Source organism: Prionailurus bengalensis, chromosome C1 (assembly GCF_016509475.1).
Source record: "Prionailurus bengalensis isolate Pbe53 chromosome C1, Fcat_Pben_1.1_paternal_pri, whole genome shotgun sequence".
Taxonomy (NCBI): domain Eukaryota; kingdom Metazoa; phylum Chordata; class Mammalia; order Carnivora; family Felidae; genus Prionailurus; species Prionailurus bengalensis.
The window spans coordinates 161,235,505-161,253,127 of record NC_057345.1 but is presented as its reverse complement, the minus strand read 5'-3'; the positions used below and the strand labels follow the sequence as shown (position 1 = coordinate 161,253,127).

Genomic DNA, 17,623 nt, shown 5'->3' with positions numbered 1-17,623 from the left:
TTTTGTTCAGTTATACACAAGGAATTCACTGTTTTGGTGGGAGTCCTTCTAAAAGCCTCTCTGACTTCACTTTAAGAACTATGCAGATGAAACTGAGCTATTGAGGACTCCCCCGCCCCCACCCCCACTGACAATAAAAATGTTTGGTCTCAAGCCTCTTAAGTTGGAAGCAGTGGCTCCTGCTGGGCTGGAATCCTTGGAATCAGGATGTCGTTGGGCTGATGGTAGGTGGGCTGTGTCACAGGGCTGATGGCTTGTATACCTACAGGAGGAGTTCTCTGGCCACACCGTTGGTACAGCAGCTCCTTCCAGGCTCATTCATGGAACAGGCATGGCGGCAGTCTTGGAGAAGAGTGCCAGCCCCGGTCAGAGGTAATTTTGTACTGAAGAAAGGTGAACAAGACCAGTAGGAAGCTCCCATAAGGACCAGGGGAGGGATGAGGGTGGATGAGATGGGGAGACACATTGTGGGCTGTTGGGGAAATTAAAACCTCTGTTAAGACATATGTACATAATATATATGCTTCAATGTGTAATTCATCTAGTCCAATCATCATAAGTGACTGATACAGCTGAACTGACTAATGTTATACGTCTGTGAACATTTTTACTTAATCACAGTTGTCACCATTACCTGCCCTCCTGACAAATCCTACTCCTTTCCTTTGAGCAAAGAGAACATAATGACAGGCTACTTTTGTATCTGGCCCCAACTCCCTTTTCAAGAGGAATTATAAACCATCTCTTTCATAAGCCCATGCTCTGCAGGAAGTGAAAAAGTGGTCTATTGTTTTCTATATGTCAGAAAACGAATGGATTCCTATATCCCATAGCAATACCAACCTAGTATAAAACAGTAGATCATGATCTTGCTGCCAATAAGATGTGACTGTCATAGCCCTTTCATCCAGGCCAGAACTATGGCCACTGAAATAATACTCCAAGGAGTGCTATTTAGAGCTAAAGACCCTTGTTTGCCACTGGAAAGACGGGATTCTCTGTGGGGGCGGTGGGGGTGGGGGGGGGACTTGCTATGCATCTTCAGTTAGATGTATTGGGAATATTTGAGATTATTGGGGTTCCCTTTTATGTCATGCAGAACCGGATAAAACTGGATAAGGAGAGCATCACATGTTAGAGCTGTTGCCTCACACAAGTAGAAGCTCTCCAGTTCTGGAGCTTTTGTATAACTTTTTTTTTTTGGATAAGCACATCCTGGTAAAGTGGTAATTATGAATTGGATTTTAAAATAATAGTTGTACTAATTATTTTTATAAGCTTCCTGAATTAGCCTTAGGCAGTTGGTAGTAAAATAATAACAGAAGGGAAGTGGGACACATCAAGAGATGCCAAAGTAGGTTTGAAATTTTGTTAGTCCTAGTAACTATAGTTGTAGCCTGTGACATAGTCAAAATAATTAAGTGTCTGGGGGGTGGTAAATAAAACAGCATATATTAATGCTCATAATAAAATCATGTCCAAAGCTATCAATGACCACTTTGGGAGAAGTAGGAAATGTTGAAACAAATAGTCATGGAAAATGACACTTCAATATTTGGGAAGATTACTATGAGTAATTTAAGCTATCATTTTAATTGTTTCAAAGATATTCCAAGATCTTAGCTAGAGGTTGCTAGGAAGTTTACAAAATAGGATTGTAGTTAAAGTTTTTATTATGGAACTTTTTCTGAATGTAAATTCGACATTATAACTTCGGTTTATCCTTTTTGTGATAGTAGAAAACAATTTTCATAATTAAGTAAATTTTCATAGTTTGAAAGCTTTTGAATCTTTGATTGTACTTGATTAATTTCACAGTAATATTCTAATATTTTCTGATCATGTAAAGGGAATTCAGTTTTATTCCACCATTGTTTAAAACTTAATCTAGGTAGCAGTATGTACATTTCTTGTCAAATAGTTGAGTTTTAGGATTTGTGACCTTTAAAATAAAGGTTATAAAAAATGTATTCCCTTTCATAATCTTAATATTTAAATTAAATATATGTAGTAGTTTAAGTTATTCTATTCTGCTTTCCCTTAATTTCTTTGTGTCTTATTTAACACTATTTGTTGGATCTTAAAAATAAGAAATCAAAGTAATTAATTTGGGAATAAAGCAGCTAATTATTTAAAAAAAAAATCCTAAAAAAATCTTTGCTGATCTCTCTTAATATATTTAGTTCTATTTTTGGTAACCCTTATTATTTTAATTATCTTATAAACTTTGACATATTTTACAACTGTTGATATTCCACATAGATTTGAGGGTAAACTTTTATATTGGTTAAAAGCCAAGATCTATCCCATGAATTGCTACTGAGTTTTTGTTTTTTTGTTTTTGTTTGTTTGTTTGTTTTTTGCTTTTAGAAACAAAACCCCATATATTTAATTTGTGTTTATGGAAGGTGAAAATATTTTAATGTGGTTTGAAAATTATGATATAGTATTACTAACTAGGCAAGAAATAAATGCTATATTCCATTTGAAAGAAAAGACGAGAATCCCATCTCCCCAGTGACATCCAATGCCTTCTTCCAACTTACTGATAGCAGTGACCTATTCGGAGCTGTTATATTGAGTCCAGACTGGTAGGATTTCCAGTTCAGAATTCTTACACTCTCTTCCACCTCCCTCTCCCCACCGCAGTAATGCTTTTATCAAGAAAAAAATGGTATATAAAACTAAAGGGAATCCATTAAACCATTTACAATATGAGATCAGTATCTTATTCAAAGAATTTACAGAAATTAGAGAAAGTAGCATAGTTGGAGATTATAAAACATTAAACTTGTATTTGCTAATTAGTAAAATTGTAGCTATGGATGGTAAAACGCTTCCACTAATTGGCTTACATTTGAAAATAATTTTGTTCTTAAGACATCAATAAAACAGGCTTCCTGCTTTCTTAACTTTGTTAATGACTTTTTTTTTTTTTTTTGGCATGAGCTTCTAAATTAGGCTATCCAGTCTATGCTTGTTAATGTACCAGTCATTTGTGAATTGACTTTTATAATAAGTGTAGAACTGTGTAAGAAAGTGACTGACATTGTTAGTGCATGAAGACCAGCTGTCAGAGGGTTTTGGTTGTATATTTACACAGTGTGACTGGTTCCTATCTTAAAGTTAGTGTACTGTGTTTAGTCCTTCTTTATTTAAAAGTGAATCACTAATTTCACTTATCTTAAAATATTTTAATAGTTGAGACTAATAATCATGCTTTTTATGGGGATTTTGTAGCTTTGTGTCAAGACCATATTTTTGACAATATCAGAAGCTTTTAATAAGGTGCTTGCTGCTGAGCTAATGATACGCTTTTGGTAGTATTTCTTATACCTATCTTCAATAGACAGATTCAGGCTAGTGTGAATGTAATAATCAAGCCTCAATCAAACCATACTTAGTATGACAAATATTGCATTATACTGTAATTTAGGTATTCATGCTTCTGATAAAGGGCTTAATTCGACTCCTTGAGGAACCGGGAAAACACTATTGATTTTATACAGGAATGCAAAGTAGCAGCCATTTATAGTGCAAGATATAAATCACTTCCTAATTAAAATTAAATCAAGAGAAATTAAGAATCTCATGGCCTTATATGTAATGGTACACAATCTTAAGTGTAAAATTATATTTTGTATCAATTGTGTTCCTGTGCATGGGTTTCTGGGCACGAAAAATTTTGCAGCTAATCTTAATAGAAGCAGATAATATTGACTTGAAATTTCTCTTAATTTCTTTCTGTAGGAACATTGCAGTGGACTAAACTACTTATTCCAGATATAATTTGTTTATTTTTGTCTTCCCTTTTAAGAAAATGTCAAAGAAATTTTTGGACAGACTATTATTCATCACCATATCCCTTTTAACTGGGACTGTGAATTTATCCGACTGCATTTTGGGCATAATCGGAAGAAGCATCTTAACTACACAGAATTCACACAGTTTCTCCAGGTGAGCCTAGTTTTCATAACCGATGTAAATATATACCATTTCTTCTCCAATTCCCTTTGAGTTTTAAGTTTGTTACCAAAAATAGCAATTCCCTGTGGCATTACACCCCCATTTCTTATTTCCCACTTCCAGAGGCAACTTTTAAGCACTCTTAAACTTGTTTCTTTTCAGCAATCACTTTCATAGCTCACCACAAGTATAGCTGCTATCTGTTACCGTCCAGTGCTATTACAGTACCATTCATTATATTACCCACGCTGTACGTCTCATCTCTGACTTACGCCGTAACTGGAAGCCCGTACACCCCACTCTCCTCCATTCATTTTGCCCATCCCCCCACACACTTTCCCTCTGGCAACCACCAGTTCTCTGTATTTATGGGTCTGTTTCAGCTTTGTTTTACTTTTTAGATTCCACATGTAAGTGAAATCATATGGTATTTGTCTTCTTTGTCTTTGATTTACTTCATTTAGCATAATACCCTCTAGGTCTGTCACTGTTGCTGCAAATGGTAAGATCTCATTCCCCTTTTTTTTAAAATTTTTTTTTATGGCTGAGTAATATTCCATTGTATGTATATACCACATCTTCTTTATCTGTTCATCTATCGATGAATACCTGGGTTGCTTCCAGATGTCTTGGTTATTGTTAATAATGCTGCAATAGGGGCACCTGAGTAGCTCAGTTGGTTAAGTGTGTGACTCTTTATTTCTGCTCAGGTCGTGATCTCACGGTTCATGGGTTAGAGTCCCAAGCTGGGCTCCATGCTGACTGCGTGGAGCCTGCTTGGGATTCTCTCTCTCCCCCGTCTCTCTGCCCCTCCCCCGCTTGTGTGAGCATTCTGTCTCTCAAATAAATAAAAACTTTTTTTAAAATGCTGCAATAAACATAAGGATGCTTATATCTTTTCAAATTATTGTTCATTTTCTTTGGGTAAATACCCAGTAGTGGAATTATTGGATTGGATGGCGTTTCTATGTTTAATTATTTGGAGGAAACTCCATACTGTTTCCTGAGAGGTTGCACCAGTTTACATTCCCACCAACAGTGCATGAGGGTTCCGTTTTCTCCACATCCTCAACAACACTTGTTATTTCTTACGTTTTTAATACTAATCATTCTGACAGATGTGAGGTGATATTGTGGTTTTGATTTGCATTTCCTTGATGATTAGTGATGGTGAACATCTTGTCATGTGTCTGTTGGCTATCTGTATGTGTTCTTTGGAGAAATGTCTGTTCAGCTCCTCTGTTTTGTAATCATTGTTTTTTGGTGTTGTAGAAGTTTTTCATGTATTTTGGATATTAACTCTTTATTGGATGTGTGATTTGCAAATATCTTCTCCCATTCAGTACATTGTCTTTTTCATTTTGTTGATGGTCTCCTTTACTGTGCAAAAGCTTTTTATTTTGGTGTAGTCCCTATAGTTTACTTTTGTTTTTGTTTCCTTTGCTTCAGGAGACCTATTGAGAAAAATGTTGCTAAGGCCAATATCAGAGAGATTATTGCCTGTGTTTTCTTCTAGGAGTTTTATGGTTTCAGATCTTACATTTAAGTCTTTAATCCATTTGGAGTTTATTTTTGTGTATGGTTAAGACAGTGGTCCAGTGTTGTTCTTTTGCATAGTTTTGTCCAGTTTTCCCAGCACCGTTTGTAGAAGAGACTGTCTTTTTCTCATTGTGTACTCTTTCCTGCTTTGTTACAGATTAATTGACCATATGATTGTGGGTTTATTTCTGGGCTGTCTATTCCGGTCCATTGATCTATGTGTGTTTTTGTTCCAGTACCATACTGTTTTGATTACTACAGCTTTGTAATTTATCTTGAAATCTGGACCTCCAGCTTTATTCTTCTTTCTCAAGATTGCCTTGACAGTATGGGGTCTTTTGTAGTTCTGTACTCTACTTTAAAATTTTTCACTTTTTGGTATTTTTCATTGAATTTGAACTGTGGAAGATCAGGAGCTGGTTCTTTCATCTCTCCCTCTCTCCCACAGACATTTTCTGTCTCCATCACCATATAATTCATATCTGAATTACTATAATTTTATAAATACTATGGATGACTGGGGTGCCTGTGTGGCTCAGTCGGTTAAGTGTGTGACTTTTGATGTCATCTCAGGTCACGATTCCAGGGTTGTGGGATCAGGCTCTGCACTGAGCATGGAGCCTGCTTAAGATTGTCTCTCCCCCTCTGCCTCTTTCCTCCACTCGCTAATTTGCTCTCTCTTTCAAAAAATAAAAAATAAAAATAGAGGCACCTGAGTGGCTCAGTTGGTTACACGTCCAACTTTTGGTTTCAGCTCAGTTCAGGATCTCATGGTTCATGAGATTAAGCCCTGCATTGGGTTCTGCACTGGCAGTGGGGAGCCTGCTTGGGCTTCTCTGTCTCCCCGTCTCTCTGCCCCTCCCCTGCTTGAGCGCGCGCGCGCTCTCTCTCTCTCTCTCTCTCTCTCTCTCTCTCTAAATAAATAAATAAATAAATAAACTTAAAAAAAAATACTGTGCTTGACTAAAATGATTACTTTTCTTAGCGTTTCTAGTTTTTCTTATTTGTTTAGTTTTCTATGTATTAATGCTAATTCATTCTTAAATTTTGCCTCACTTATTAACATTTCATTTTAATGTGTTTACAAAATATTATGTATTCTATCAATTTCATCTTCTTGGAGCTAAGAGCTTTCTTTCTTAAGAAATGGAGATAAAATTCACTTAACATAAACTTAACCATATAAAAGTGCATAATTTAAGTGGCATTTAGTACAGTTCAGTGCTGGGCAACCACTATCTTTGTCTAATTCCAAAACATTTTTATTATTCCAAAAAAAAAAAATTGTTTACTCATTAAGCAGTCACTCCCCATTCCTGTTTCTCCTCAGCCCCTGGTGACCACCAAACAGCTCTGACTCTGTGGATTTACCTATTCTGGATAGTTCATGTACAGTAATCCCCCCATTATTTACAGTTTTGCTTTTTACAGTTTCAGTGGATCCATGGTCAACCGTGGTCCAGAAGTAGATAATCCTCCTTCTGATGTACCGTTAGAAGGTCAATGGTAGCCTACTGCTATGTCACAATGCCTACATCATTTACCTCACTTCATCTTATCACTTAGACATTTTATCATCTCACATCATCACAGGAAGGAAGGTGAGTACAGCACAGTAGGATATTTTAAGAGGACAAGAGAGAAAGAGACCACATTCACATAACTTTTATTGCAATATATTGTTATAATTTTTCTATTATTTTAGTGATAATCTCTTACTGTGTCCAGTTTAGGAATTAAACTTTATCTTATGCATGTATAGGAAAAAAACATCATATATAGGGTTTGGTTCTATGTGCAGTATCAGGCATTCACTTGGGGTTCCGAGAACATACACCCCACAGGTAAGGGAGGACTACTATTAATGGAATTATACAGCATGACTTTTTGTGTCTGGCTTTTTTTTTTCTTTTTTTTTTTTTTTTTTTTTTTTTTTACTTAGCATAATGTTTTCAAGGATTATCCAAGTTGTAGCATGTATTAGTACCTTATTCCTTTTTATGGCTGGGTAATATTCCATTGTACGGATGTACTGTTTTTTGTCTATCCATTCATTAGTTAATGGAGCCTACTAATTGGGTGTTCTTACCTTTTGGTTATCACGAACGTTGGTGTACAAGTATTTGTTTGAATAGCTGTTTTCAAATCTTTTGAGTACATCTCTAGATATAAAATTGCTGAGTCATATAATTTTATGTTTAATTTTTTGAGGAATTGCCAGACTGTTTCTCATAGCCCCTGCACCATTTTCCTGGAACTTTCTGACCTGCTTCATGGTTGAAGGCTGGACTTTGTACTTTTTGCATAGCTGTCGGACTGTAATCCCCCTCAGCTTCATACTGGGGAATGCATTTGTCTATCTTTTGTGTTGAATCTTCTGCTTACTGGATTCCATCTCTTTATTATAGTGTAGTTCCTCTTTTTGGTGGAATATTTCCTGTAGTGGCTTCTTGAGGAAAGTATAGTAATTTTTTGTGAGACTTTTCATACCTGAAAACCTCTGTTCTATTTATACTTAGTATGGCTAGGTTTAGAATTCTAGTAGAAATTAGTTCCCTCCTAATTTTGAAAACATTTCTTTTTTGTTTTCTTTCTTCTAGTATTGCCACTGAGAAGTCCAATGCCATTCTCATTCTTGTTTTTTTCTTTTTTTTTTTTTTAAGTTTATTTTGAGAGAAAGGGCGAGAGGGAGAGAACTCACCTGCATCTCCACGCGAGCTAGGGAGGGACAGAGAGAGAATCTGAAGCAGGCTTGGTGTCGTCAGCATGGAGTTGGAAGTGGGCCAAAGCAGGGCCTGATGCAAGGCTCGAATTCGTGGAAATTGTGAGATCATGACCTGAGCCTAAATCAAGAGTCAGACACTTAACTGAATGAGCCATGCAGGCGCCCCCATTCTCATTCTTGATTCTGTTTTGACATTTTTTTTTTCTTCCCGTTCTGGAGAGTCAGATTTTTTTTCCTTTTCTTCAGTGTTTTGAAATTCCATGATGATATTCCTTGGTGCTGGGCATTTAGTGGGCTTTCTGAATTTGAAAACTTTTGTCCCTCAATTCTTGAAAATATTCTCATTGCTTTTTTTTTTATTTACTTCTATTTTCTTTCTTTATGGAACTAGTAAATATATTAAATGTATAATTTAGTTTTCTCTCCCACTTTCCGCCTGAACTTTTAGTAAGTTTTTAATTTTTGTTACATTTAATATTTTCAGTTCTTTTTCGTTTTCTGAATATTCATTTTTAAAAAATAACATATTGTTCTTTTTCTATAGGTGTACTATTTTCTCTCACTTCTCCAAATACATTAAAGATAGGTGATTTTTTTCTTCCTGTGAATTGTCTGTTTTCTTCAATTTTCTTTCTTTTTCTCTGTTTGGGTTTTTGTTTTTCATGTTAGTGGCTTTTCTTACAGTCATTGGTCCTCTGCTCATATTTAAGATTGAGGCTTGTTGGGAACTTTGGGTTCATGGTATTACTTATTAACTCTAAACCTTATTATAAAGTTTGCTGTCTCGGCTGTCATATTGGGGACCCTTTAATGTCTGTATGTTCAGGTCTTTCTTTTGCATTGGGGACCCAGAGAATAATCATCTAGAATATTAGATCTGGCTATTGACATTATGGTTGCTGAATAATTCAAGAGGGTTAGAGGTCTCAACTTTCAGTGTGGAGATGGACTTTGATTTTATTACCTCTTTTCCACTGTACCTGGTCTCCCCTAGTCCAGATCCTCTATTAAATTCTCTAGGCAGTGAGTCTCTAGTCCTCTACCAGGGTTGGGAAAGGCCAGAATCCTGGCTACAGTGAAGTAGTGCAGGTGACTAAGTGAGTTTTAAACAGACTTCCATCTGAGCTTCCTGTTTGTAGCTCCACCTTCACTGTCACTTGTGAGAGTACTCGTGTAGCCAGTTCCGGAGTTTTTAAGGGGTCCTGTAATGTACATTGCATAGCTTTTTGGCTTTTCCAATGTCTAGTTTTCTTTTATTATTTTTTTAATGTTTTAGTTTTTATTTTTGATTTTGAGAGAGAGTATGTACAAGCAGGGGAGGGGCAGAGAGACAGGAGAGAGAGAATCCCACACAGGCCTCCACACTGTCAGTGCAGAGCCGGATATGGGGCTCAAACCCGCAAACTGTGAGATCATGACCTGAGCTGAAATCCAGAGTCAGATGCTCAACTCACTGAGCCACCCAGATGTCCCTCCGTGTTTAGTTTTCTTGACTCTGCTAAGTCCGTTGTCGCTTGCCTTTCTGCTCTACAATCTTAAAAAACGTAGTTGCTATCTTCTTTTCTGTTCTCTTTGTCCTTGAGTTTCTGTTTTGCTTTTAGTTCCTTTACTGTGATTTTTAGTGAAGAGTGAAGTTTTGGAAGACTGCAGAATTACATGTACTAGTTCATTCTCATTCAAAGCCACAGTTTCTGAAGCGCAGCAGTTTTCATCTCATAGTTAGATGAAATGCATTTCCAGGTGTCTGAGATCTTTAGCTTTAGCGTAGCTTCCTTTTTTCATCCTTTCCCTCAGTTCCCCTATCCACACTTGAAATCTGGAAGCAGACTTACTTTATTTTTTATTTATTAGAGTATCTTTATGTTTTTAGATAAAGCATCTTTTTAGAGTATTTTTATGTATTTTATCTTTTATAACCCTGGGGTATTGTTTTACTTCATGAGCGTGATCACAGTTTGAAAACTGTATCCTTTAGGTGTGGTTATTTTAGTATACATGTTGCCGAAGCGAGTGCTACGTGTGGTTATTTGTAGAACCCAGTGCTTGTTCTAACACTTGCACTGTTAGTGCCCACCTGACTGTCATTGGAAAATGCTCACACTTGAAAAGTTGAAAGTATTATATATTTGAGAGATGATTATTTAAAAAAGAAATGTTCTTTCAACTAGTATTTTTTAAGATTTCTCCAAAGATGGTTTGTTCTTCTCATTGGTTGTCTTGCATTGTCTGAATGTATTTTACAATATCTAATTCTACCCTGATATACTAACTGTACTACATAAACTGAGAGCTTTAGATATGGGTTTTTTTCCCCCTTTGTTTGCTTCTCATTTTGAAGTCATTAATTTTAATTTTGTAAACTTTTTATTTTTAGGGATTTCAAATGTATTTAAAAATAGAATAGTGTAATGAACTTCCACGTACCCATCAACCAGCTTCAACAGTTATTAACTGTTGGCCCATCTTGTTTTGTCTGTACTCTTCACTGTGCTCCCTCCTGGATCATTTGGAAGCCAATCCCAAACACTGTATATAGTTTTATCTGTAACTTTAACTATGTATCTTTTTTTTTTTAAACGTTTATTTATTTTTGAGACACAGAGAGACAGAGCATGAACAGAGGAGGGGCAGAGAGAGAGGGAGACACAGAATCTGAAACAGGCTCCAGGCTCTGAGCTGTCAGCACAGAGCCCGACGCGGGGCTCGAACTCACGGACCGTGAGATCATGACCTGAGCCGAAGTCAGACGCTTAACCGACCAAGCCACCCAGGCGCCCCTAACTATGTATCTTTAAAAGATACATAGGAGCCCTCCGATTGCTGACCTAATAGAAAATAGAAAATCTGTTCTTCCAGTATTACTCTTGCAATGAGGATTCTGCTCTGTCTTATTAATATAAAAGTTCACATTTTCTTCAGTATTGAGTGTCATTAATGAGGCTTCATCATGTCCATGGCTGCCACTGGATATTTCTGAAAAATGAAGACATACGTGGGAGAAGACAAAGGTGTAACAAAGACATAGAGAAGGAGGGAAAAAGTAGTGAGTAAGGGAAAACATATAAGGAGAGGACCTATGTCTATTTCTGATGCTGCTTAGGAACATCCTTTCTGTGGGGGAATACTTTCAATCATATTTTAAGGTTGAAATAAAGACCTAAAATTCCTGCTTCATTTGAAGGATGATAGGGTTGGAGCTGAGGTGATAGGAAGATGGAGTGAGTAGGGAGAATGATGAAAATAGAAGAAGACAGAATTCGCAAATATGTGGAGATTATATAACACGCTCCCGAATAATTCATGGATCATAGAATAAAAGGAACGTTAAAAAAAAATATCTTGAGACAAATTAAAATGAAAACACAATATACCAAAATGTATGGGATATAGCAAAAGCAGTTCTGAGAGAGAAGTTTCTGATGATAAACACCTACATTAAAAAAAAAAAAAAAGATCTCAAACTATCTTTACACCTCAAGGAACTAGAAGAAGAATAAACTAAGGATAAAGTCAGCAGAAGGAAGAAAATAACAAAAGTTATAGCAGAAATAAATGAAATATAATGTCTAGGGAGACAACAGAAAATATTAATAAAACTAAGAGCTGGTTTTTTTTAAGATATACAAAATTGACAGATCTTTACCTAGATTGACAAAAAACACATAGAAATGAAAGACACATTACAATTAATAAGAGAAATACTAAGGATCATAAGAAACTTCTGTGACCATTTATATACCAACAAATGAGGTAACCTAGAAGAAATGGATAAATTCCTAGAAACATATCCAGTCTACCAATTCTGAATCATGAAGAAATAAAAAAATCTAAACAGACCAATTACTAGTAAGGAGATTGAATCAGTAATTAAAAATCTCCCAGCAGAGATAAGTATAGGACCAGATGGCTTCCCTGGTGAATACTACCAAACAACTAAAGAAGAGTTAATACCAATCTTTCTCAAATTTATCCAAAAAGTACAAGAGGAGGGTACATTTCTTCCAGATTCATTTTACAAGACCAGTATTAATCCTAATACCAAAGCCAGACAAGGACACTGCAAGAAAAGGAAATTACAGGTCAGTATTCCTGATGACGGTAGATGCAAATAGCCTCAACGAAATATTAGTAAACTGAATTTAATAGTACATTAAAAGGATCATGTACCATGATCAAATGGGATTTATTCCTGGAATGCAAGGATGGTTTAGCATATGCAAATCATTAAATGTGACACATTAACAAAATGAAGAATAAAAATCATATCATCTCAGTAGATACAGATACAGAAAAAGCATTTGGAAAAATTCATTATCCTTTCATGATAAAAAGTGCTTAGCGGGGCACCTGGGAGGCTCAGTTGGTTAAGCATCTGACTTTGGCTTAGGTCATGATCTCGCAGTCTGTGGGTTCAAGCCCCATGTCGAGCTCTGGGCTGACAGCTCAGAGCCTGGAGCCTGCTTCGGATTCTGTGTCTCCCTCTCTCTCTGCCTCTCCCCTGCTCGTATTCTGTCTCTCTGTCTCTCTTGCTGTCTCAAAAATAAATAAACATTAAACAAATTTTTAAATGTTTAGCAAGGGGTGGGGTGCCTGGGTGGCTCTGTTGGTTAAGTGTCCCAACTTCAGCTCAGGTCATGATCTCACAGTTTGTGAGTTTGAGTCCCATGTGGGGCTCTGTTCTGACAGCTCAGAGCCTGGAGCCTGCTTTGGATTCTCCCTCCCTGTCTCTCTGCCTCTCCCCACTTGAATGTGCTCTCTCTCTCTCACTCTCTCTTGCTCTCTTTCTCTAAGATAAGTAAACATTAAAAAAAAAATTTAAAAATAATGCTTAGCGAGGTGTGCCTGGGTTGCTCAGTCAGTTAAGGATCCAACTCTTGATCTCGGCTCAGGTCATGATACAGTTTGTGAGACTGAGCCCCATGTTGGACTGTGCACTGGCAGCACAGAACCTGCTTGGGATTCTCTGTCTCTGCCCCTACACTCCCCCCTCTCAAAATAAATAAGCATTAAAAAAATATTTAAAAAGTGCCTAGCAAATTAGGTACAGATGGAACATACCTCAACAAAATAAAGGCCCTATATGACAAGCCCATAGCTCACATCATGCTCAACAGTGAACAGCTGAAAGCTTTTACTCAAAGACCAGGAGCAAAACAAGGATGCATATTCTTTTTTAAAATTTTTTTTTTTTTCAACGTTTATTTATTTTTGGGACAGAGAGACAGAGCATGAACGGGGGAGGGGCAGAGAGAGAGGGAGACACAGAATCAGAAACAGGCTCCAGGCTCTGAGCCATCAGCCCAGAGCCTGACGCGGGGCTCGAACTCACAGACCGCGAGATCGTGACCTGGCTGAAGTCGGACGCTTAACCGACTGCGCCACCCAGGCGCCCCAAGGATGCATATTCTTACCACTTTTATTCAAAAAAGTACTAGAAGCTTTAGCCAGAGAAATTAGTCAAGAAAAAGAAGTAAAAGACATCCAAATTAGAAGGGAAAAAATACAATTGTCCCTTTTTGCAGATGACATGATATTAGATATAGAAAACCCTTAAAGACTATGCACATGCACACAAACTCATCAAAAACTGTTAGAACTAATAAATGACTTAAAGTTTCAGGGTACACAATCAAAAACAGTTGCACTTCTAATTAGGTTTTTTTTTTTTTTGTTTTGTTTTTTAACGTTCATTTATTTTTGAGACAGAGAGAGACAGCATGAACGAGGGAGGGTCAGAAAGAGGGAGACACAGAATGTGAAACAGGCTCCAGGCTCTGAGCTGTCAGCACAGGGCCCGACGCGGGGTTCAAACTCACGGACCGCGAGATCATGACCTGAGCCGAAGTCGGCCGCTTAACCGACTGAGCCACCCAGGCGCCCCCAGTTGCACTTCTATACATTAGCAATGAACTACTGAAAAGAGAAATTAAGAAAACCCCATTTATAGCATATCAAAAAGGATAAAATACTTGAGAATATATTTTACCAAGGAAGTGAAAAATCTGGTCACTAAAAACTGTAAGATGTTGATGAAAGAAGTTAAGACACAAATAAATGGGAAGATATTCCATGTTCATGGATTTGAAGAATTAATGTTGTTAAAATGTAATACCCAAAGTGATCTATAGATTCAATACAGTCACTATCAAAATTCCAGTGGGCCTTTTCACTGAGAAAAAACAGTCCTAAAATTTGTATGGAACCACAAAAGAACCCAAATAGCCAAGGCAATTTTGAGAAGAACAAAGCTGGAGACATCACATTTTTAAAATTCAAATTATGAAGCTATAGTATTCAAAACAGTATGGTATTGTCAAAAACAGACACATAGATCAGTGGAACAGAAAGAGAATCCAGAAATAAACCCATGCATATATGATCATTCATTTTTGACAAAGGAGTTAAGAATACACAATGCAGAAAGGGTAGTCTTTTCAATAAATGGTGTTGGGAAAACTGGATATCCATATGCAAACGAATGAAACTTGACTCCTATCTTATACCAGACAGAAAAAACAACTGAAAATAGATTAAAAACTTGAACATAAGACCTGAAACTTTAAACTCCTAGAAGAAAACATAGTGGGGTAAGTTCCTTGACTTCAGTCTTGGCAATGATTTTTTGAATTAGACACTGAAAACAAAGGCAGCATAAGCAAACAAACGAGTGGGACCACATCAAACCAAAAAGCTGCACAGTAAAGGACTCCATCAACAAAATGAAAAGGCAGCCAATGGAATGGCAGAAAATATTTGCAAACCACATATCTAATAAGGGACTAATATCCAAAATATGTAGGGAACTTTACAACACAGTAACATACACACATGCATATATATATATATATATATATATATATATATATATGCATGTGTGTATGTTATATATACACACGTACATATATATATACACGTATATATATATATATATGCATGTGTGTATGTTATATATACACACGTACATATATATATACACGTATATATATGTGTATATATATATACAGAGACATATACACACGTATATGTACATGTATATATATACACAGACACATATATGTACATATATACATATGTATGTATCCCAGATACATACATATATACATATATATACACACGCACACACACACACACACACACATATATATATATATGTGAACAACACTTTCAACTCCATAAGTTAATTAATTATAAAAACTAAAAATGGATAAGAGACCTGAATAGACATTTTCCCAAAGAAGACATATAAATGGCCAGGAAGTATATGAGAAGTTGCTCAGTCTCACTAATCAGGGATATGCAAATCCAAACCATAGTGAGATGTTACTTCATATTTGTTAGGATCTCTATTATCAAAAAGACCAAAGACAACAAATGCTGGCAAGGATATGGAGAAAAGGGAACTCTGTACATTGTTGGAAAGTAAATTGGTGCAGCCACTATGGAAAACAGTCTGGAGGTTCCTCAAGAAATTAAAAATAGAACCACCAGGTGATCCAGCAACCCCACTTCTGGGTATGTATGCAAAGGAAACAAAAATCACTATTTCAAAGAAATAGCTGTACTCCCATGTTTGTTGTACATAGAAACAACCTAAGTGTCCATTGAGAGGTGAATGAGTAAAGAAAAATGTGTGTGTATTCACACACAATAGAATATTGTTCACTCAAAAAAAGGAAATCCTGCCATTTGCAATAACTCAGATGAACTTGGAGGGCATTATACTAAGTGAAAGAAGCCAAAGAAAGACCTACTACAAGGGATTGCTTCTTTGTAGAACCTTAAAAAAAAGTTGAACACAGAAACAGAAAGAATAGTGGTTGACAGGGGCAGGGTGGGGGTGGGTGGGTAGGGGGACGGAGGCTGGAAAAAGGATACAAACCTTCCATTATAACATGGATAAGGTCTGGGAATGTAATGTATATCATGCTTACTATGGGTAATAATACTGTGTTGTATAATTAAAATTTGCTAAGGAAGTAGAACTTGAGTGTTCCTATAAAAAAAGGTAACTGAGGTGATGGATATGTTACTTAACTTGGTGGGACTCCTTTCCCAATGTATACATGTACCAAATCATGTTGCACACTTTTTATATATCACAATTTTGTCACTTTTATCTCAATAGAGTTGAAATTTTAAAGAAGTAGGAGTAGGGTAAAAAAAATAAATAAAAAATAAAAAAGTAGGAGTAGGGAAGAGACAACTTTGTCATATCATGCTGGTTGTTTATTTTGTACTCTTTCATATTTACCAATTGAGTTTTAGTTTCTCCACTTCTGTTGTCTTTTCAAAAAAATCCAAACATTTAGATGTTGGGTGATAGATGTTAAAATACCTTAGATGTTTCCCTCAGTATTCTCATTTAATTTTTTTAAGACTATTGGAACATTTAATAGGTTTGATATACTTGTCTCTAGCCTGCCAACCTGCTAAGAAAAAATATTTTTAAAACTTATTAAATAGCATACAAATAAAATCTAGAAAGCCACATAAAACAAATACATAGTTTAATGAATTATAAGACAAACCTAAGATAATTTAAATGTCTTTGAATTACCAATGAACTATCACAAGCCCATAGGAAAATAAATTAGTAAAGTAATGAGACTTTTTCCAAAACTGTTCAAAAAAATTTTTTTAAATGTTTATTTACTTAGAGAGAGCATGAGCAGGGGAGGCGCAGAGAGAGAGGGAGACATAGAGTCTGAAGCAGGCTCCAGTATGCCAGCCGTCAGCCCAGAGCTCGACATGGGACTCAAACTCACGAACCATGAGATCATGATCTGAACCAAAGTCAGATGCTCCACCAACTGAGCCACATAGGCACCCCGCTACCAAAACTTTTAAATATCAGGAAAAGCAACATTGACTTGTAGGCTTGTATAAATATGGTAATGAAAATTGCAGTATTGTATCTGTGAATAATATATATTTAGATATGAATATTATTTTTAGAGTTGCAAATAGTGTGAAAATGGTACCCAATAGCACCATTGTTATGTTGTGGTAACAGATTTATTTGGATTATGTCATAGGTCCTCAGTGCAGAAATGCTCCACTTTTCACTTTTGTATAGTATTCAGCATGTTACTGGCACGTTTTATTGTTTTTATTGATATCATTTATGACAAAATGTGACTGCTGAATAATTGAAAAGTTCAGTGATCTTCTGGATTATTTTACAGTTTATGAGTAACTGCTGCCTAAGCCAGACAGTGATAGTTGAACACTAGTTATCAGTTTGTTATTTATAACTTTCATGTTAGAATTACTAATTATTGCTCTTACCAGTCAGTAGACTTTCTAAGTTCATGTTTTAAAAATTGTTTGAAAAATGGTGTCTAATTCATTGAGAGAGAAAAAGAGACCCTTTAATTACAGTATTACATTGAA

The 17,623-nt window shown here is 36.2% G+C and overlaps 1 protein-coding gene across 5 annotated transcripts in view; it reads left to right on the top strand.

Moving 5' to 3' along the window:
- The window catches only part of SLC25A12 (solute carrier family 25 member 12), a 208,940-nt gene that overhangs the window by 140,970 nt on the left and 50,347 nt on the right, over positions 1 to 17,623 (top strand). For 4 of the 5 annotated variants that reach the window (XM_043577044.1, XM_043577042.1, XM_043577041.1 and 1 more), the window contains exon 5: positions 3,818 to 3,957. In XM_043577044.1, coding sequence (XP_043432979.1) covers positions 3,818 to 3,957 — 140 coding nt within the window. Of the gene's footprint in view, positions 1 to 268; positions 373 to 3,817; positions 3,958 to 17,623 lie in introns of all 5 variants that reach the window. The other variant, XM_043577043.1, reaches the window with a different exon arrangement.